This window comes from Fusarium sambucinum, chromosome III, assembly GCF_050947815.1.
Source record: "Fusarium sambucinum isolate potato_lamoka chromosome III, whole genome shotgun sequence".
NCBI lineage: Eukaryota > Fungi > Ascomycota > Sordariomycetes > Hypocreales > Nectriaceae > Fusarium > Fusarium sambucinum.
In genome coordinates, this window is record NC_139292.1 from 2,351,094 (window position 1) to 2,371,376 (window position 20,283).

The window sequence follows — 20,283 nt, forward strand, 5'->3', positions numbered from 1 at the left end:
TTGATGCAAATACGTGTGCACGCGCCGCCGTGCGTCCGACCATACCACCAACCGTACCAAACCCATGTAAAGGGGCCTTTTCTATGACCCAGCTATCCAGTAACCATATAAATATAATGGAATCCCATGCTTTTCCGGCCGTCTACATTTACACAATAGTGAGCCAATATCTCAACCATATACTAACATCGTGAATTTTTTTTTGTTGTTTAATAAATGTCAGTTTATCGCGCTCCAGCCTGGCCGCGTCGCTTAGGATTGCCACGGCCGGTACGTTTCTTTGACTGCTGATGTTCGCCACCCTCGATGAACTTTATCAGCTCGTCAATACTGCGAGGATCGACTTGCGTACCAGGACCAGCGTGGCTAGGCACGACGCCGCTGGGAACGCCTGGGTTCGAGGCATTAGTGTTGAATCGGATTCCACTACGAAGTCGTCGAGTAGCGACATCCTTGGCGTGCTTGGCAATGTTTACAGCGTTCTGGGTGAGCTGTTCGAGCCAGCTTTCAGCCTCCTTGGTGTTCTTATCCTCAGGTCCGAGCTCGGCAAGGAAGACATTGTAGGACTCGCGCATACGAGCCACTGCAGCCTTGGAATCACGATCCAAAGCAAGAGCCTGCGCAAGCTGGAAAAGAAGGGTGGCAGTGTTAATTGACTGCTTGCCGAAAACAGACTCACATACGCGCAGAGACTCCTCAAACCAGAGTCGAGACTCGTGGTATGCCTTGAGGTGCTGGAGCATTACGGCAGCGTTGTTCAGTGTCGTAATAGAGTCTGGATGGTCAGGGCCGTAGATGATCTTCCACATCTTGAGAGCGTGCTTTGAGTACACAAGAGCACCCTTGCTATCGCCAACCTGGTGGAGGAACAAGCTCAAGTTGAGGTAGTTGAGAAGAGTCTCAGCCGAATCAACGCCGACGGTCCTCTCAGCGACAATAATAGCCTTGCGAGCAAGATCGACAGCAGCCTCCTTCTCATCAAGCTGATAGTACAGCATGGACAAGCTGTTGTATACACGAGCAACCTCAGGGTGCAGAATACCGTAGATCTGCTCGTGCAAAGAAAGAGACTCCAGAAGGAGCTCCTGACCAAGCTTCCTCTGGTTCTGGATAAGGGAGATGCGGCCAGCCTCAAGGGCCTCTTCGGCAAGGGCGCTGCGAGGGCATGAGTCCTTGATCAAAGGTACCAGGTCGACAATGTCGTCGGGGCTGAAGGTGTGAACGCTGGCAATGATCACTGTCTCAGAAGGAGAAGCCTCACGGGCCTTGTTCTTCTTCTTCTTCTTGCTGCTACTAGATTCTCCGTTGGCCTGGCCGTTAGCGGGAGTCTTCTCGGTCTTGGCCGATGTGACAGCAGCAGCAGTGGCCTTGTCAGCAGTAAAAGCGTAGTCCTTGGCCTGGACCTGGATACCGAGCTTCAAAGATATCTCACGAAGGAGCTGAACAGGGCGAACCGTGTTGTACCACTCCTCGTCGAGTTCGTAACGGAATCGTTGGAGAATCTGCTCCTCAATGTTCTGTCGCAGGCTCTCAGGTGTGACCTTTTCAAACGACCAATCGGCATCAGCGTAAAGGCTGCGAATGTCAGAGTCAAGCTCAGCAACAGGCTTGCTGTTGAACTTGTGTCCGAGTAGACAGTTGAGGAGGTGAGACACAGCAGCAGGGACTGCAGGAACAGGTAGATGTCGGAGGCAGGCACCAGAAATATGCTTGAACGCTCGAGAAACCATATCCTGGACACAAATCTCGCGGAGGCATCGCAGACGACCATCGTTGGAGAGCTCGGCGACCTTGCCCAGGTATCTCACGTTGATACCGCGCTTGTGCAACAGCCGACTCAAGGACTGACCGTCCATGGGGAAGCTGATCTCAGAATCGGAAAGCTCCTTGAGCAAGTCGGGGATGACTTGTTCACGGAGGTAGGCACCAGCTGCCCTGACTTCCTCTTCGTCAGCTGCGAATTCGGCCTTCTCTTCATCAGTTTGAGGCACCTGTCCACTGAATGCGTCAGGGTTAAGAGCGAACTTAAAGTCCGCGAGGTTAGGCTGGTTCTCCTCCTCCTTTGAAGCCTCATTGCCTTCACCCTCCTCGGTCTTCTCACCCTCCTCAGTCTTCTCAACTTCTTCAGTCTTCTTGTCTTCCTTTGCCTTCTCGCCTTCCTTCTCTTTCTTCTGCTCAGCACGACGAGCAACCTCCTTATCAACCCACTGCTTCAACTTATATCGTGAAAAGGAGTCGACAAGCTCGGGCCGGAGAACAGTCATGCGGTGAGGATAAGCATCGCCATCCTCAGGAAGACCGTCCTCGTCAAGCCAAGCGATATCCAGGGGGCTAATGCGGTACAAGTCCAGAACGTACTTGCGTGCGTCTGTGCCGAGGAGACCCTTGGTCTCTACACTAGCCTCCAAGTCGAATCGCTTGCCGTCCTTGTCCCAAACAGGGTGCTTCTTCACCTTCAGAGCCTTGGACAATTGAGCAAAGCCTGGGGCAAATCTCTCATCAGCAGCGACAGTGTCCTTGCCGTCTACGGCGCCATAGTCGATCTGGTTCTCTCCTGGCTCTCGCTGCTTGAAAATTCCAGGAACGATGCTTTGTCCAACGATTCGGCTTCCCAGATAGTCAACAACTACAGTAGCAGGGGTAAAGAGTCCCTCAATGTCCAATTGGTTGACAAGCTTCACACCAGCAACGTCCTTACCGGTAGCGACGCGGGCAGCCTCATCACCACCCTCGGAGGTGAATGTACCAACACCATCAGCGCCGAAAGAGAAGAAGATGTTGTTGTAGACAAAGATCTGAGCATCTCTGCATTCTGTGGGGTTCAAGGGCGCGATCTCGCCACGCGCGACCATGACAGCACCTCGGGTGGCAGCCTCGTTATAGTCGGCAAACAGCTTGGAAATAAGTCGCTCACGGAAGACACGGTCTTGGACAGACTCGCGAGGAAGCTCTTTGGCTGATTGGAACTCTTCGTTCCAGTCCCGCAGAGTGTCGGTGTTTTCGACACCATTAAGGAGGTAGGTCTCTTGGGATCGTGCAGGGTCGGGCAGATGCGTGCAGAGCGATGAGTCGGGAGACGGAACTACCCAGGGAGCAGCGGGGATGGCGTTGGTGATTTGGAAAGTGGCGAGGGGATCTTTCAGGTTGTTGTAATCCTGGAGCTTCGTGAAGGACTCGGGGAAGGAAGGAGAGACAAGCTCGATCAGACTCAACAAAGAGTGAGCGGACTGACCCTTGGGGGCTGGACGAGGGAAAGGATCGAATTTGGCATTAGACGACTTGTTGACGTAGAAGCCCGAAACGTGGGAAGTGACCTGATACTGTTCGCCTTCATTGGTGGACACAACAAGGTAGAGCAGATGGCCACGCTGTCGTAGATGGGGTGGAGGGGGGTTCCAAGACGACAAGGAGATCTGCTTTACTGTCTTGGGGGCGGGCTCGGAAACAGGAGGAATCAGCCCAGTAAGTGAAGGCACGGCCTGGAAGTCGTAGTTCTGGACGGGTGACTCCTCAGAGGGCTCTTCATTGTTGTCGCTACTCTGAGCCTCGGCGGCCACGGTTTCGAAGAGAGAAAGTCCAGGAAGAAGACCCTGGGCAGTGTCGCATCGATCTCCGGAAGCGCCGATAAGTTCCCGAATGCGGATAAAGTGAATGCGAGCCTCCTTCTCGGTATAGGGGTCTTGGACAATGTGGAATTCGGGTGTGGTGCCAAGCTCGGGAATTTCAGCAAGCGGGATGAAGTCGTTAATCTTCTCGCCATTGAATTCGAGGTGGAAGCAAGTGTACTGGAATGCCGATGGCAGGTCAATGATCGATTGTCGAATCTCATGAACCTGTTCTTGAGAAGAAACCTAAACGTTGGTGAGCATGAGGTTTATTGACGTGGGGTGGTATAAGTCAATGACAAACCATGATCTGCATCTTGCTAGCATTGGCATCGGGCAAGACAATGGTAAGGTTTATTAATGCTGTTAAATAATTAGATACCCATGCCATTTAATCTGCATCGCTAATCGGAGGGGCAGTAGTATACCTTCGGCCCCAGCGTCGACATCTTGATCTTGGGCTTCGGCCTCCATGTTGGTCTCGGGCTCCTCGGACGCAGCCGCTGTGAGACATATTAGCTTAGTTTTGCAAGACGGAAGTAGAAACAAAAGCAACAAGACAAACAAAGCCTGTGTGCCCCCAAGTCAGAGCTACAAGAGACGTCTTGAATGACGGAGTCGACGTTGTAGATGACCCTGGACTTTCCAGCTTTGACAAGGGCGGTCTAGCTTCACAAATTCAGTAATTTATACATACCGGGCGTCTGAGCGGGAGGAGTGGTTTCCGAAGCCATATTCACAGAATGGAGATTTCAAAAAACAATTCAAGAGCAAAAGAAAGGTAGATATAGAGGGGGAAGACCAGGCATGGGATGGGATATGCACTGGAGGGGGAAGACAATCAATTGAACGACGTTCTTCGAAGGTGGGATGTAGGTCGTGACGGAGGGGAGAATGAAAAAAAATTGGACGGGTTGTGGTGCGGTGCGGTGCGGCGGCAATGGTCCGGCATTGAGGCTTCAAGCCCGGACTTGCTAAAGGTGTGCGGGCATGGAAGTAGCCGGGCGGCGTTCATAATATGACCTACAGCAATGGTACCTCAGCCCTCTGTAAATCTGAGCGGTTAAACGAGGTACAGTTGGAGTATTAAGCCCTCCAGCATCCAACCCCACCGAAGCCGGCCCTCCCCAGAATCTCTGACGGCTAAGCTAAACCAAAAGTGGAAATTTGTAAACAAGGTCCAATCTTTATCTTGCCAGCAATATCAACCATTCATTTACAGTGTCGTATCTTCTTTCATCTTGATCACACTCGGTTTTTGCGTACATGCGATCATGTTAAATTGTTTTTGAATATCTTTACTGTTTTCGATTCTTTATATCATCGCTACTAGGGTACATATTTGTTTATTTTATGCAGAACCCCTTATATATCATGAGTCAACAACAACATGAATTGCCACCTTCACCTGCACATCGCCTCATGACAGGCGGAAGTAAACGATTCAGGCAAGATACACAGATATGGACTGCTGCAAGGTGTCAACGGCTATTGAGGCAACTCGAGTGTCGTTTAGTATCCCTGAGGAAACTGGTCAATGAAGCGCGTCAGCCACAAACAACATCCCACACGAAGCGAACGAACATCGATCAAGAATCTACGAAGCGCTCGAAACGAGCCCGATACACTTATGGAAGACGCCGGTCGACCCCAGTTCTAGCCAAGCCAGCCGAATCACTCACGTTGACTCCCCCACGATCACTACGTACCTTGGGCAGCATGAAAATCGAACGTACTCCCTTGCGGGTTGGGCGGATTGACTTCACGACACCAGCGCCATGTAGCTTTGGCCTGGAAGATCAAGATGTCACTTCTTTCCCCGAATCTTCCAAGTCAAAAGCGACTGTTTCCGCATCACTAGTCACAGAATTACAATCGCTCCGCCGGATCGTTCCAGACAGTCACTACCGTATTTACGAAATAATATTTGGTTGGCTAAGTGGCTTACTGAGTTCAACGGATCCGTTTGACCAGTCGGCGCATCCAAAATCGCTTTTAGGAATGTGCCTTCGCAAGGTTCCGGATGCTTTGGCCGTAATAGAAGAATGGGATCGTCAGACCGCAGCAATGGAAGGAAAGTCATTGAAGTGGGACTCATCCAAAGCGTCGATAGAGCTTTACGATCAACTTGAAGATTTCGGGAGCACGAGCATTGGTTGGAAATCACTAAAGCTAGTCGTTCGTGCACATGCTGTTTCCATGTTAACGGCAGCTGTCGCAGATGGCCTTTTTGAGCCCCCCTTTGTACGATTGTTGGCTGACCTTTGCCTCAGCCTGGAGTGTAGGGCTGAAGCGGGGCGACTTGTCTCAAGTCTGAAGCTCCCCTTGACTGCACCATGCGGTTCAGCGAGTACACTATTGGAGTGTAGTGAAGTGCAGCCTCTAGGGGCTATCCTGAGAAGTCTACAGGGTCAAGGAACGATCGGCCCATCTTGGTGTTGCCTTTCAACTGTCATCAAGGACAAGAAACTCCCGCCGAGCTGGCTCACGTCTCGGGCGTTTCAGTCAGTATGGATGCGAGGAATCGAGATCATACTACACAGAAGAACCCCCGTGGCCTCAGTCGTCGATTTCATGTGTACGGCAATTAACCAGCTACTGCTAGAAGACGGAAAAGCAATGAAAACAGGTGAAGCTCCCGAGAACGAGACTCTAACGAATGTGCTGGCTGCAGTAGCAGCAGCGACATGGACCCTAGGTGCTGAGATGAATGGCAAAGAGTCGTGGAAAGTCCACTCAGTTCGACGCCTGTTGTTCATACTCGAGTCTTGCGCATATCAGCAGGAGAACCGTCGTGGCATCTCTCGAAACAGAGGTCTTCTCATTGTCGTTTTAGCTCGGTTCCTAGCTGCCGGTATGATCGACAAAAATGTCGTCAGTTCGACGACGAAAAACCATGCGATTTATGACTGTCTGAAACTCCTGATAAGAAACGGGGTCCCCACACAAACACAATACCGACAGACACTTTTGCTAGCTTGCTCTGTCGCACAATATCGGGGGCAAGCGTGTCGCTTGCCATGCCACGACATCTTATCTGAGATTCGTATGTTATTCAACGAACTGGGGCTTCCAGATTGGTTTCAGAACGGTTTAGTGTCTGACGGGGCCTTTGTTCTGGCGCAGAGGACGAGAGATCTCCGAGATGTTGCTTTCGCGGAAAGGCTTCCTGCTCCTGGCAAGGGAACCCTAGAAACGAGCATGATATTTTCGGGCTGGTGTTGGGAAGAAGGAATTGGCGAATGGGTTTTGCCCAGCCCTGGTCAAAAACAACGAAGCGAGCTGAGACAGCAGAACCACCTTCAAAACGGAACGAGATACCAAGCAAGCGGAGATCAACAACCAGATAGTCGAGCCCGGACTAGGAGCCTAAGAGGGGCTAGGGTCGTCTACAATAACAATCTTAGATACGGGAACGACGAGGATAGCTCCGCGGGAAGTGAAAGGGGGGCGGGGAATCATGATGGCACGGACGACACCGACAGGGAGGATGAAAACGATACGAGCGAAACCAGCATGACGGATTTAATTGTCAGGGATGGCCAAGACAGCGACGACGAACTTGGTGAATATTTCCCTCCGACCCCAGCATCAAAGCGAGATCTCAACTACAGCATTGGCAAGAGAAACATAAACGGCAACATTATCGACGTAACTACGAAAAGAAAAGCAGTAAAAAAGCTGAAGCGCTTGGAAATCACGCGGACCTGGCAGGCAGCCAGACTTCGTGGCCCAGGGGATTCTGTGGCTGTCCAGGTAGAAGACGATACGGATGATGACGAACTTAGCATATTGCTCTGATTATCTGATAGATGATTTGTAATTTTAGCATATTTAATTCAAGGCCTGGATTTAGTTTTTTCTTTTTCTTTTTGTTGTTGTCAGTTGGCTGCCGCCGGGCTACCAGGATCAATATGCACATGTTATGAAAGCGTCTCAGTGCACGTCTCAGAACCATATTCATCCGCCTCTCATGGGCCGAGAATTTGGTTACGAGAACATCGGTCACAGTGGGGCGAGAGCCACTTGAAACCGCCAAATCGATGTCATCCTCAATCCGCAAACAACAACTTTTTACAGATGTGATCGACGACTGGTCCATAGTTTCTGGTGGTTACCGCCGAGTCATTTTGTTCTATAGTTTGCAGAATAGAGAGAGGTACTTACTGTAGGTAGGTAGGTAGTGAGAGATTCGAGTTTTCCTCTCTTTGTTTCTTTTTCCCTCAATACATACTAGATAGGTACCTGTTACAGTGTTGGGTGGCCATGCAGCGCAGTCTTGCGTCATTCCTGGAAATGGTTGGATGTAACGCTGAGAAATAGATCCTGCCCAGATGCACTTGAGCTGAAGGATCTAATGACAGGAGAATTATCATCTATCCTAGTAGTTGACAGCCGTTTCCAGAACGGCCAAGACGACGTTTAGGGTTTAAGTAACGGTGCGGTTTACCAGATTTCGGGAATGCCCTTGTTTCAAGATCCCCGCCAAGCCCCGCATCACCAGGATTCATAGTGCTGAGATATATCGTTCCGCCACTCGGAGTCGACGCCACCACATCCATTACTATTTGTATCCCCTGATCGGGCATGCTCAGTGCTACGTAGACGCTGAGTGGGCCTAAGTGAGTGAGTGAGTGATGTACCGAGATATGGATCTAATTACCGTACGAGAGGGGAAGATCTATTGACCTCGCAAGCTTGATGCTTAATTTGCAATTAGAAACCGGCCACACTTGATTAGCGTGTCAATGCAACTAAATCACTGCGTGATGAGAATAACCGAGAATAACATATGTATTGCTAATGAATCTTGAGTTGCTTCTTAGTGCGGGCAACACTTACTCACTGGCTTGGCTTGATTTGCTAGCAGAGCCGCCGGGTAAACTAGCTTGTATTGATTCGCCAATGACATACTCAGATCAGCTCATGTTGAACGACGTTGATGTGAATCTTGAAACTGCCCCTGAGCCTAGACCTGCCCTAGCAGTCGGGCCCCAGATGTAACAGTGGGATTTGGACGGCATGGCAAACCCATCCTATGAGAATACAAGGGACGAGGCCACTAGGTAGTTCTACGACAGACCAACACGCGGCCTCATAATCATCTGCTTGGGCTATGATTGCTGGGGAATTTGAAGTAGACCCATAGTTAAGCCTCGCAAACTGTATGTACCTTGTTCAAGGTTGTCAGGGAGCATGTATGTACTTAACACTTCTAGATTATCCCTTGCTCCTGCTGGCAGAACCTCCGCAATATCGTTTTTCAAAACTCTTCCTTGCTCTTTTCTTGTTTCAATTGTTCGTTCATTCCTAAAGACGGCGTAGGAATTGATTGATTGATTGATTGTTTCGGAACTGGAGCTGGTTTCCATCGATTTCCGTCCATTCACTCTATCCCACACCTCTCCCTCCGCACGTACATTACACTCACTTCTCCCGCCCGTCGCAATCTCTTGCGCATTCATTCATTCCTGCTTCATTTCTCTTGGCCGCCGCCTCTTTTTTTATTTTTCAACTCGACTCGATTCCTCCCGGGGAGGTTTCGTTTTTTATTCTCCCTTTGTGTTTTGGTGATCTGTTTTCTTCAACGCCTCAATCTTTGTTGTTCTCATTTCCAGTCTTTCGTTATTTCTCACAGCATCAACCACGATGAGTTCCGGCAACTCATTGTTCCCGCGCGCCGGGTATGAGCTCACCCCAGAGCAGCAGGCCCTCAAGGAAATCGCCGAGACCACAAACGGTAACCTCGCCAAGTACCTCATGATCGTCTGCGGTTCAGTGTCTGTTGCTGTCATCATCTGGAAAGTCTGCGAACGAATCATTCGACTCACCCGACATGTTTCTTGCCTCAACAACGACAAGCAGCGCTACTTCGCCCTCCCTTCACAGAGGTTCGCGTCCCTCAAGCGCAACCTTCTCTATGCCCCCGTCTTCAGCAAGCGACACAACCGCGAGATCCAGATCAGCAAGGCTATCAATGTCGGCACACTGCCCACCAGATTCCAATTATTGTTTCTTATCGCCTACTTCGCCTCCAACATCGTCTGGTGTGTTATCGACATCGATTATTCTGCCGACATGAGTGCCGCCTGTGGTGTTATTCGCAACCGTACTGGCGTTCTCTCCACTGTCAACATGGTATGGCTGCACTCAAACTCTAACAGAAAGAAACAGCTGCGTTTCAAACGGCGTGGCTTTTCTTGGCAAACGTTGAATATCCGTCACTAACAATATTCAAGGTTCCTCTGTTCTTACTGGCTGGGCGAAACAATCCCTTGATCCCTCTATTGAACATCTCCTTCGACACATACAACCTCCTCCACCGCTGGTTTGGTCGTATCGTTGTTCTCGAGGCCCTTGCCCATACCATCGCTCACTACGGCAAGGCTGGCTGGACGTTCACACCTCCTTCAGGCAATTTTATCTTGCCCGGTTTCATTGTAAGTCTAGTCGCTTAGATTTCCTACTCCGGCTACGCTCCTCTACTTACACTCACATCTTGTAGGCCACTTGCTCCTTTGTGTTTTTGATGATTCAGGCCTCTAGCCCTCTCCGACACGGCTTCTACGAGGTCTTCAAGGCTCTCCACATCCTTGCAGCCTGCGCCGCTGTCGTTGGCCTGTACTACCATTTGTCCGCATCCCCCCAGTTGTACAAGTGGCTCTGCTATGTCTATGGTGTCATTGTTCTCTGGAGTTTCGACCGAACTTCACGCCTGTGGCGTATCCTTCGCTCTCACGTCGGAGGATCGCGATCCCGTACCATTGTCGAGGCCCTTCCCGGAAACGCTGTTCGATTGACAATGACTCTGGCCCGCCCCTGGAAAGCCGCTCCTGGACAGCACGCCTATTTGTACCTACCCGCCGTCAGCTACTGGCAATCTCATCCCTTCTCTGTCGCCTGGTACGATGGCGTAGAGGATCCCAAGAATGAGAGATTGGCCAGCACCAACCAGGATCTGTTGGCCATGCAGCAGCAGCGAATTTCATTCGTCATTCGAGGCAGGACTGGCATGACTGACAGTCTCTACAAGAAGGCCGTTTCGGCACCTGGAGGAAGGTTTGAGACCAGCTGCTTTGCCGAGGGACCCTATGGTGGTCACCACTCCTTTGACTCATATGGCACTGTTGTTCTCTTTGCTGGCGGAGTCGGCATTACCCACCCCGTTCCTTACATCAAGCATCTTGTCGAGGGCTACTCCCAGGGTACTGTTGCCACCCGAAGAATCTTGCTGGTCTGGACAATCCAGACTCCTGAGCACCTTGAGTGGATTCGCCCCTGGATGACCGAGATTCTCGGCATGGACAAGAGAAGAGACGTTCTTCGAATTATGCTCTTCGTTAGTCAGCCTCGATCAACAAAGGAGATTCACAGCCCTTCATCCACGGTTCAAATGTTCCCAGGACGTCCCAACATCAACACTCTCTTGGGTATGGAGCAAGAGCAACAGGTCGGCGCCATGGCTGTAACCGTGTGCGGCCCTGGTGCGTTGAGTGATGAGGTTCGACTGGCCGTGCGAAACCGTCAAGATCGATCTCACATCGACTTCATTGAAGAGGCGTTCACCTGGTAAGCTGCTTGATTGGTGGAAGCCTGGTGTTTGGAGTTTTGGCACTTGCTGGTCAGATCAGCTCACAATCCCCGTTCCTGGGAGACGAAGATGGTAAAATATCTCTTTGGCTCTCGGCTCTTTATTCTGAGACATTCTAGCGGTCCAGATTATGCCCGTCCGTCTTTGGGCAACTTGCTAGGCAAGACTCAATTTTGAGATCAATTTCATGTACTGTACTTTAGATCGAGGTGTATCTACGCTCCTTTTCTGGTTCTTGCGACCTACACACAATAACATTATCAAACAAGGAATGACCATAAATAGTTTCCCTTTTGCTATCATTTAGTCTGTTATGTGTTTCGTCTTGGTGTAGTGTTGATATATGCGCCGCTAACTGATTACCATATGTTGATGTCTATTATAGTCGCGCCTGTGCAAGCGCATGCATACGGTTCAGATCCATCCTATCATCATCATTGCAAAGGTAGTAAGGAGTGCCTAAGGTAAGTATGATTGGCACTAGGTAGGCCACCCCAGCCATTTTCAGGCGTGACAATGCTCCCGTGACTTGTGTAGATCTCGGCAGGTGACGGACTGCGCTGACCTTGGTACCCAGAGTCAGGGTCATTTGATTTTCTCCACTGAGACACCGTTTCTTTTGGTACTGAACCCAACCACCAACGCTCGAACAAACGTTGTAGGAAATCAAACCATAGCAGCCAATACTGATGAATGTATATCTAACCATTCGTGCATACCCTTTCGTGAGGTCTAGCGGCTGGGATCTCGTTGCGACCCGCATGAATGCACCCCTCCATCCGTAGATCCACTTCAGATCGGAGGATGATTGTACATAGAGCGACCTGAGAACGTACCTCGAGGCAGCATATTACGCGTTGAACACTGGAGGTGGAGAGTTTATTGATGCACGTGCGTGTGCATGCCAGTTAGTGAGGCGACACCTCCGCGTTCGAACTTTGGACTAGCTGCTGAACCCTGCATACTGCACTAGGTAGCAAGACACCGCCGATACGTATCCGTGCCTCTGCTCCGCCTTTGAGCTTATCAGCTCTTTGTTCCAGACCGTTATCAGGGCCGGCCTTCTCTGCCGTCCCATCATCCATCTCCCATCATCTCTCTGGATTCGACCAGTATCAAACACTCGAAGTCTAGCTGTCGTCAACCGGCTGCTACTTCACCATGGCGTCCAAAAGCCTTATTCCGTTTCTTGTAGCTATGATGCTGCTCACAGGTGTTTGCAACACCTTGTTGACCAAGTATCAGGTATGACGGCATGGGCATCGTCGCATCTACTATCCCGGCTAACACAGCTTCTTTTAGGACAACCAATGCGTTCGCAATTGTGATCCCGATGACAATCCGAGAAAGCGCGCCTTCTTTAACCAGCCAGTGCTCCAGACGGCGCAGATGTTCATCGGTGAGATGGGCTGCTGGTTGGTTGTTGGAATCATGGCACTCTGGCGTCGATTTAAGGGCTCTGCCCCGGAACAGCAAGGTTACCAAGCTGTAAACACCGAAGAAGGCGTTGATCGCGCAGCTGAACCTGAAGCCAACGATCGTACCAAACTCTTGCACACCGGTCCATCCGTTCTGAGAGGGTACCGAGTCACCCTCCTTGCCCTGCCCGCTATCTGCGATATCTGCGGTACTACATTGATGAACGCTGGGCTTCTTATGGTGGCTGCATCTATCTATCAAATGACCCGAGGCGCCCTGGTCCTCTTTGTCGGCCTTTTCAGTGTTGTCTTCCTCAAGCGACACCTGCATCTCTTCCAATGGCTTTCACTTGTGGGTGTCGTCCTTGGAGTCGCGGTTGTGGGACTGGCTGGAGCTATTTGGCCTGACGAGAAGCCTGAGGGTTCCATGGGAACACCGGACGAGGACTCTCTGGCTGAAGGTGGCTTATCAGATGCTACCAGGGCTATCGTCGGCGTCCTTCTTATCGCAGGTGCTCAAATCTTCACGGCTACACAATTTGTCCTTGAGGAATGGCTTCTTGAACGATCTTCAATTGAGCCTCTCAGAGTAGTTGGATGGGAGGGTATCTTTGGCTTCAGTTTCACTCTGTTGGGCATGCTCATTCTGCACGCAGCAATCGGCTCAACTGATGCTGGCCGATACGGATATTTCGATATTGTAGAAGGATGGCGCCAAATGACTGAGAACAAGCAAGTCCTGTTCTCTAGTTTTCTCATTATGATCAGCATTGGGTAAGTGTTAACGATCATCATTGAGTTGTCAAATGCTAACCCGGACAACAGTGGCTTCAATTTCTTTGGTTTGTCCGTAACTCGAAGCGTCAGCGCAACCTCTAGGTCCACCATCGATACATGCAGGACCTTGTTCATCTGGGTTGTCTCTCTAGGCTTGGGCTGGGAGACTTTCAAGTGGCTCCAGATCCTCGGTTTTGCTCTGCTTGTGTATTTCACCTTCCTTTTCAACGGCATCGTCCAGCCTCCTTTCGAGTTCTTGAAGGTTCCCAATGAGGAGATTGAGGAGCTCTTGCCCGAGGAGCCAATCGAGCATCGCTAGACGAATGCATCTCCAACCGCCCCGCCGGAGTCAGCAACATCAGTTTGGATTTGAAAGTGTACTTGTTTAGAATGGCGTCAATGTTAGGTGCTGCATATGTTTAGAAGCTTTGCTATATTGAAATTTCCCGAAGTCGACACGAATGCGTGCCCTATGTAATCATGAAGTCTAACACCAATACCGTAACCTACCAAATTAATCCAACGCCCTTACACATGTCCAAAAACGCCAGGTCCAATAGAGAATAGCTTCCGGCGATGCCATCATCACCCTTCCTTATCAGGTAACATTGCAAAGCAACTCTGCTTCAAGAATGAATTTGCCCTCCTTATATTTCTCTGACGATTCGTAGGCCTTGTCGTATTTCCACCCGACAGTTTCCTTGCACTGGCGGCATGTAATATCGCGAACGACGTGTCGGCCAGTTGTCATATTACGTTCGTTTGGGGTTCCCGTCTCGATGTTAACAACGCTGTGAAAGAGATATGCTTTCCCGTGCTGCCCGCGGAAGTTCTAATGTTGATGTTAGCGAACATGATCACTTGAAGCAATGAATAAACGTGCAGAGATCGGGGGCACATACTCGACTAATGATATCCTCATGGTTGGCAAGGTGCGCCTTACATGTCTTGCAGCCGTAAATCTTGTTGCTGCTAAGGTAGGTGTTGTAAGCCAGCCCCATGACGCGGGCCCGTAGGGCAAGACAAGAACGGGCTTGGTCTTGGGGATTTCGGAAACAATAAACTAGCGACAGCTATTGTGATGCCTTGTGAATTTGGGTACTGAAAGCAGCTGTCGTTGGACAGTTGTGAGAGTGAAGATGGATAGTGAAGCGGAGTGTCTGATGTTGGGCGTGGGTTAGCCAGTAGACTAGTACTGGTTAGCAACTACCTAGATTAGTAAATACAGGTAAGTAGGTAGGTAGAGGGAACCTTGGGGGTAAGGCGGGAACCGGGCAGCCTAACTGAACTGGCACGTCATGAGGCCGGAGTCAGAGAGTCTAGGTAGGTTAGTAGGTACTACCCACCTGCGCGTTTGCCATTGGAACGTACCCGCAGTGTAACCGACAAGTCCGAGATCAGTGGAGTCCGTACATCCTGTGAGATACGTATGAAGATACTGACATACTACTACAACACACAGATAATAGAGTCAAGTATTTCTTAGATTGTTTTAAGGAAGAAGAGGTGGAACTGTAGGTTGCTTCTTTAAACATTACCTATCATCACTTTCAGCTAATATGGAGCGAGTACAACCACCAAACACCATACAGATAAAGGCGGGCTTCACGCTCACATCAAGCAATGGGGGGATAATCTGATATGACTGATTTCACTCCCTTGGTGGCACACATAGCACTATCTATGATGATTCTTACAAATCTTCACACGATCTGGGAATGTGTAGTATGACTGCTAAGTCAAGCCGCGACAAGTCTCGCGATGATAGAAAGTCACACATGACACCTTGTGAGCCACCGATGGATGTTGCAGTATCACCACTGATGTTTCATTTGAGGGGAAAGAACACAATGCAACTCTCCGGTAGAATCTGCTCATCATCGTCGTTTTTATCAATTGACACAACGCCTGCTGCGTGCCTGTTACTGTATAAACGAACAAGACGTACACAAATAAAACAAAACGTCCGAACTGTGGTCTATTCCTACGCCTGAAAGCACGCAATTGATTCTCTCTTATTTCTTGTCCTTTCTCTTCTTGGCCTCTTCGGCAGCCAAGTCTTTGTCCTTGATGTTGTTGTAGTGCCATACGCCGCGTTCTCGGTCTTCCTGTAACATCTTTTGATCCTCTTGGCTGATGGGAACGCCTTCAATGCCTTTTACTTTCTTCCCCTCAATAAACATAATAATTCCTCCGATAGCGGCAACGATACAAGCGAGTGCGACAAAGAGGCCTGTGGACCAACTGGGACGATCGTAACGGTTCAACCCCCACATAAACCCAGACAGGACGCACTGCAGGAAGGTGTTCCATACCATCAACCATATGACAGTATCCAATCTGGTAATGGCAGTTGGTGGAGCCCGGACTCCTGTCAAGGGAGCATCGGGGATTTTCTCTGGCGGAAACGGGCAGGCGAGTGACGAGTTGAGATCGGGCGACGAGGAGATATTATGGGGCCCTATCTGAGGGTCAAGCTGATTAGATCCTGGAAGACGGAACCATCCTCGATGGATGCCTGCTAAGCGTCGAAGGGCAACTTCCTTCTTCTGGACGCGATACTGAAGGAGGAAATATAAATCGCGAAAGCGCCAAGGGGCGAGTCCAAAGCCTGTGACGCAAAAGAGAGCATTAAGGATCTGGGAATCCCACTCTATCCATTTTCGTCTGGGCGAGTTGATATCATTGCAAGTTGGAACACACATTGCTGGCGAAGCGTTGCTGATAGGCTTGTCAGAATGGTTGCCATGGCCAAAACAGGAATGTTAAACAAGGTCCTTACCAGAGCAATAAGAAGAGCATGCCGCCCCAGGCTACAACATTCAGGCCATAGAGAGTGACAAGAAAACCTGTAGGTGTTATGACATAGTGCCCGAATGCGATCAAGCCGAGTTTCGTAGACTGTCCAGATGAATGTTTTGGTGGGAAGTGGTACCCATTGTCGAAAGGAGCCGCAGCTGCTGGCTCCCCAGTAAAGTTTCGTCTAGGAGAAGCTTTGCTTGCACTTGCTTTTTCCTCGGGAGCCTCTTCGTTGACGGTGGGAAAGGTATTCTGCCTAGACGCACTACCGAAAGATTGACCTGTTTGCATCGGTATCGAGGACTCTGAAGTCCTGCGCGTCACTGTTTGTCGGGAGAAGATTGAAGATGCGATGGTTCCTGTGGCAGCCATAAAACCTTCCGGAGGACCGGAAACTTCGAAGCTTTGCGAAACTCTTCGCAGGCGACCGCTTAGAGATGAAGATGCTGCTGGACGATTGTGAATATTGGATGAATCAGTGTCGGCATTGGTAGGTGATGCATTGTCGAAACTGGGAAACGGCTCGGTATCTGTTCCATTAAGGGAAGGGTGCCCAGAAGTGGCCATTGTGGCGAGGCAGCCTTGGCGGTCTCGAATTAGGCAGCTGCTATTATTGAATGACGACCGTTGATATTGGGGTACAGCTATTGAGGTTCAGTTGCATGAAGGCGTCAAATTATATGATGAATTATTGGACAATATATAAGGAGGAAACGGAATGCTGCCAAGGTCCACATTTGATGAGAGGACAGTGGGACTGGGCCATTTATCAAGATCTTGCCGCAGTCTAAAAGGCACTAGGTAACTCCGGGGGTTGAGTTTGACATTACCTACCGTATCTTCGGTTACAATACGCGCATATCTAACGAAGTACCGAAGGTGCTGGTGGATAACGTTCGTTCAGCTATCGGCATATTTACGAAAGTTAAAAGCCATGAACTTACAATGAGAGGAGCATCCTATTCGCCCTTGTCAGGGCTATAAGACAAAGTCGTTCTTAGCTTAGGAGCTTCTATCTCTGGGTAAACTCTCCACCTAACAAAGGTGATTATCCACCTGCAACATCGGCCGATATCCATTAAAAATAAAAAAGCTAATTTTTACTTCGGCACAATCAGACAAGGTCTAGAATCAATCAATCATCCCTCTCTTCCCCTCTCGTCAGCAGTGCTACAGTGCGGCTGGTCGGTAATCATCACCAACTTGTGCCCTCTCATTAGACCTTGGACTGTCTGATTATTTTACGGCACCGCCACACTTCGCCCTCATACGCGTGTACAGTTTCCGCGTTTACATACTGGGACTAGGCCCTGATCCGTACGGAGTACCATCTCTGGTGCTCGTCTTCCTTGGCAATCCTTACGCGGACATATAAAACGTCATCGATCAACATGGACTCTCGACGTAATCCGATAGCAGACGTGACTTCCGCAGTCCTATACAACCTGCAATATCAGCATGATTGGGTCTCCCTCGACGTTCATGAAACAACAGCTTACCGGCCCTTAATCAGAGGTTTGCCGCCGCGCCGACTCTACATCCATCCTGACGACCAGATTGCTGCTTTGGAACGTGAGAAGACTACAGGCGAGCCCTTGGATCAGACTCCAGAGCTTGAATGGGTGCTAGCAGTGCACCCTGAGGAGAAATGGACCATCAAAGCATTTTCCAATGTCTTCGATTCTATTGAGCACCAAGGCCCACGAGAGAAGCGACTTGTACTGGCAACAGTGCATAATGACTCTACGGTTGTTTATTATTTGATGCACGAGGGCATGGTTAAGCCTCGACAAAACTAATCACCGGTGTGGTCCATCTTTACTCGGTCGTCCTACAGCGTAAAAACCACTTTTTGCGTCTTACGCTGCTCGAAGAGAGTATATCCTTCGGGAGCTTGCGCAAGCGGCATCTTATGATCAAACAAGAAACTATCATGACAGTCAGTTGTGGGTATCGGTTTAAAAGCTTCTGAAGCACTTGCCCGATCTTATCCTGCTTCTGCTCCAGCAAATGGAGAGCTTCGTTGAAAACGCTGCGCACTGGGCAGCGACCCATTTGTAACCGAATGTTTTTCCTGCAATAAGGTCAGCCAATCGGTCTTTCGTGTTGGTACGAGCATACAGGGCCAGCTCGGGGGGCTACATACGTATATGCATCGTCACCTGTCCATGGAATCTACATAGATGATCGTTAGCTTTCCCCATCTCAAGTCTCTCACACACTTTTATCTGACCTCCTTATTGTGGACACCGATGCTGCTGATGGCTCCAAATGGCCGCACAATGTCGAAAGCTGTTCTCAGAGCTGGTGCTTGTCCAACAACTTCAACGACCATGTCAGCGCCTCGCCCTTCTGTTACCTCCCGTATTCTGGCCTCGAGTCCTGCTCTGTCAGTCTCGAAATTGAGGGGCTCTGCGCCAAGTTTGCGAGCTTGCTCCAAGCGGCTGTCAACACTATCGATCGCGAAGAGGTGACGAGGCTTGAAATGAGTGGCTGCCAAGATGGCGCAGAGCCCAACAGGACCACAACCCACAATGACCATTGTAGCTTCCTGGATGTTCTGCGAAGGCACAAGCCCCATAGCACTCTTGACGCCGTAAAATCCAGTGGGGAAGATGTCCGCCATAAGTAAGAGAGCTTCGTCCGATATAGTCTCGGGAGCCTTGACAGCAGTCCCATCGGCCATAGGAATTCGGACATATTCAGCCTGTCCTCCGTCAAGAGTTTCACAGCCAAACAGCTGGCTCTCAACACAACGAGCGGAACACCCGTTATTACAGAAGAAGCAATTACCGCTACATTGGTCAGCATGTCATTAAGTCAAAGGATATGAGCAGGAACACACCAAGAAGCTGTGAATGGGGCGACGACCTTGTCACCGATGTTGATGGTTTTCACATCCGAACCAACTTGAACAACTGTTCCAGTAAACTCATGGCCCATGACGAACCCGGTGCCCGACGGTTGGTGGCCACGGTAGATGTGAAGCTCGCTATGGCCATGGGTCAGATGAAATAAACTATCGGGCAGGGTTTCTTACGATCCGCACAATCCCGCGGCATGAACTTTGACAATAATGTCTCTGCCATCACAGACTTGTATCGTCAGCTGTGATGCTCACAGGGGGCATTGGAACTAGGCCACCCAAACGACTTACTCTGGGGCACAGGTCGATCCTGGACCGAGATCTTGTACAGGCCGTCAAAAACGACGGCCTTCATAGTTGACGGTAGGGACATGGCTCTTGCGGAATACAGCTACTGGCTTGGGGTTTCACGTCAACGATTGTGGACAGAGTTTTATGGATTACATTATGTCCGGGTAGTCAGTGTGGGGTTGAATCAGTTTCGTCATCGGCATAATATGGTTGATTTGTCGCATTGTGGGGAGAATCACAAATCAAGCAGCTATTTGGTGTGGGCCGAGGTTCAGGTCGAGATATATGCTACTCGTAGCAATTCCAAACATGCATGAAGACACCACAGAGCACAGATTTTGCAAAATATAATCAGTCATGGTTTCGAAACAACCAACATTGAATATCATCAAGTCTCACTTACAACCTATATGCGAGTTTAATAGGCACTAATAAACTCGATTCCACTGTAGCAGTTCCCGTGGGGCAACTAGGTAGTAATGGATTCCGCACAAAATGAGGTTGGGGGCATTTAAATGAATACAGACCTTACGAGACTCGGTGGTGTAGTGTAATACATGGTTTTGTTATGGATATTTGTTTACCATTCGCCAGGATTTGATGGCGGCAACTGTCTTGTGTCTCTACAATCGCCCACTTGGTACACCTGCTATTACCTACAATAGCAGGTAGGAATTATTCGAGTCAGTTCACGCTTCGCGAGCAAGTCCAAGCTTGAACTAAAGGACCTGGACCACCTGAAATAGGGTTAGACAAAAGATATGGGGTGCGCTTGATGTATAAAAAAGCCACATAATTGGTCATCTTGAGCGTCATCAACTGACGGTTCCGCTCAGATTAAAGGTAATTAATTAGATGTAACTGTGACAGATTTGCTGCGTCATTTATGTGCGTCGTGGATTCTGCGAGATTTCTAGAACGAAAACAAGAGTCTAC

The 20,283-nt window shown here is 49.7% G+C and overlaps 8 protein-coding genes across 8 annotated transcripts; 4 read left to right on the forward strand and 4 right to left on the reverse strand.

Annotated features, from left to right (window-relative positions):
* Positions 1-224: 224 nt before the first annotated feature.
* FSST1_010971 (translation initiation factor 3 subunit CLU1) lies at positions 225-4,339 on the reverse strand (the record flags this gene model as incomplete). Its single annotated transcript, XM_083234057.1, has 4 exons — positions 225-3,851; positions 3,910-3,968; positions 4,034-4,108; positions 4,303-4,339. The coding sequence occupies 4 exons, from the start codon at positions 4,337-4,339 to the stop codon at positions 225-227; spliced, it is 3,798 nt and encodes a 1,265-aa protein (XP_083080667.1).
* Positions 4,340-5,606: 1,267 nt separating this feature from the next.
* On the forward strand, positions 5,607-7,406 carry FSST1_010972 (uncharacterized protein; the record flags this gene model as incomplete). Its single annotated transcript, XM_083234059.1, has 1 exon — positions 5,607-7,406. One exon carries the CDS (start codon positions 5,607-5,609, stop codon positions 7,404-7,406), a length of 1,800 nt encoding a protein of 599 aa, XP_083080668.1.
* A 1,848-nt stretch (positions 7,407-9,254) lies between these two features.
* Positions 9,255-11,178, forward strand: FSST1_010973 (ferric reductase like transmembrane component-domain-containing protein; the record flags this gene model as incomplete). The annotated part of the gene is made up of 3 exons (XM_083234060.1): positions 9,255-9,743; positions 9,845-10,045; positions 10,111-11,178. 3 exons carry the CDS (start codon positions 9,255-9,257, stop codon positions 11,176-11,178), a joined length of 1,758 nt encoding a protein of 585 aa, XP_083080669.1.
* A 1,179-nt stretch (positions 11,179-12,357) lies between these two features.
* On the forward strand, positions 12,358-13,710 carry FSST1_010974 (uncharacterized protein; the record flags this gene model as incomplete). Its single annotated transcript, XM_083234061.1, has 3 exons — positions 12,358-12,441; positions 12,499-13,388; positions 13,440-13,710. 3 exons carry the CDS (start codon positions 12,358-12,360, stop codon positions 13,708-13,710), a joined length of 1,245 nt encoding a protein of 414 aa, XP_083080670.1.
* A 279-nt stretch (positions 13,711-13,989) lies between these two features.
* Positions 13,990-14,392, reverse strand: FSST1_010975 (Yippee/Mis18; the record flags this gene model as incomplete). Its single annotated transcript, XM_083234062.1, has 2 exons — positions 13,990-14,223; positions 14,294-14,392. 2 exons carry the CDS (start codon positions 14,390-14,392, stop codon positions 13,990-13,992), a joined length of 333 nt encoding a protein of 110 aa, XP_083080671.1.
* A 1,014-nt stretch (positions 14,393-15,406) lies between these two features.
* FSST1_010976 (DUF2985 domain-containing protein) lies at positions 15,407-16,757 on the reverse strand (the record flags this gene model as incomplete). The annotated part of the gene is made up of 2 exons (XM_083234063.1): positions 15,407-16,112; positions 16,174-16,757. The coding sequence occupies 2 exons, from the start codon at positions 16,755-16,757 to the stop codon at positions 15,407-15,409; spliced, it is 1,290 nt and encodes a 429-aa protein (XP_083080672.1).
* An 824-nt stretch (positions 16,758-17,581) lies between these two features.
* Positions 17,582-17,989, forward strand: FSST1_010977 (tRNA-splicing endonuclease subunit Sen15; the record flags this gene model as incomplete). Its single annotated transcript, XM_083234064.1, has 1 exon — positions 17,582-17,989. One exon carries the CDS (start codon positions 17,582-17,584, stop codon positions 17,987-17,989), a length of 408 nt encoding a protein of 135 aa, XP_083080673.1.
* Positions 17,990-18,021: 32 nt separating this feature from the next.
* Positions 18,022-19,429, reverse strand: FSST1_010978 (chaperonin 10-like protein; the record flags this gene model as incomplete). Its single annotated transcript, XM_083234065.1, has 7 exons — positions 18,022-18,118; positions 18,172-18,264; positions 18,337-18,365; positions 18,424-18,985; positions 19,036-19,182; positions 19,231-19,285; positions 19,348-19,429. The coding sequence occupies 7 exons, from the start codon at positions 19,427-19,429 to the stop codon at positions 18,022-18,024; spliced, it is 1,065 nt and encodes a 354-aa protein (XP_083080674.1).
* Positions 19,430-20,283: the final 854 nt, after the last annotated feature.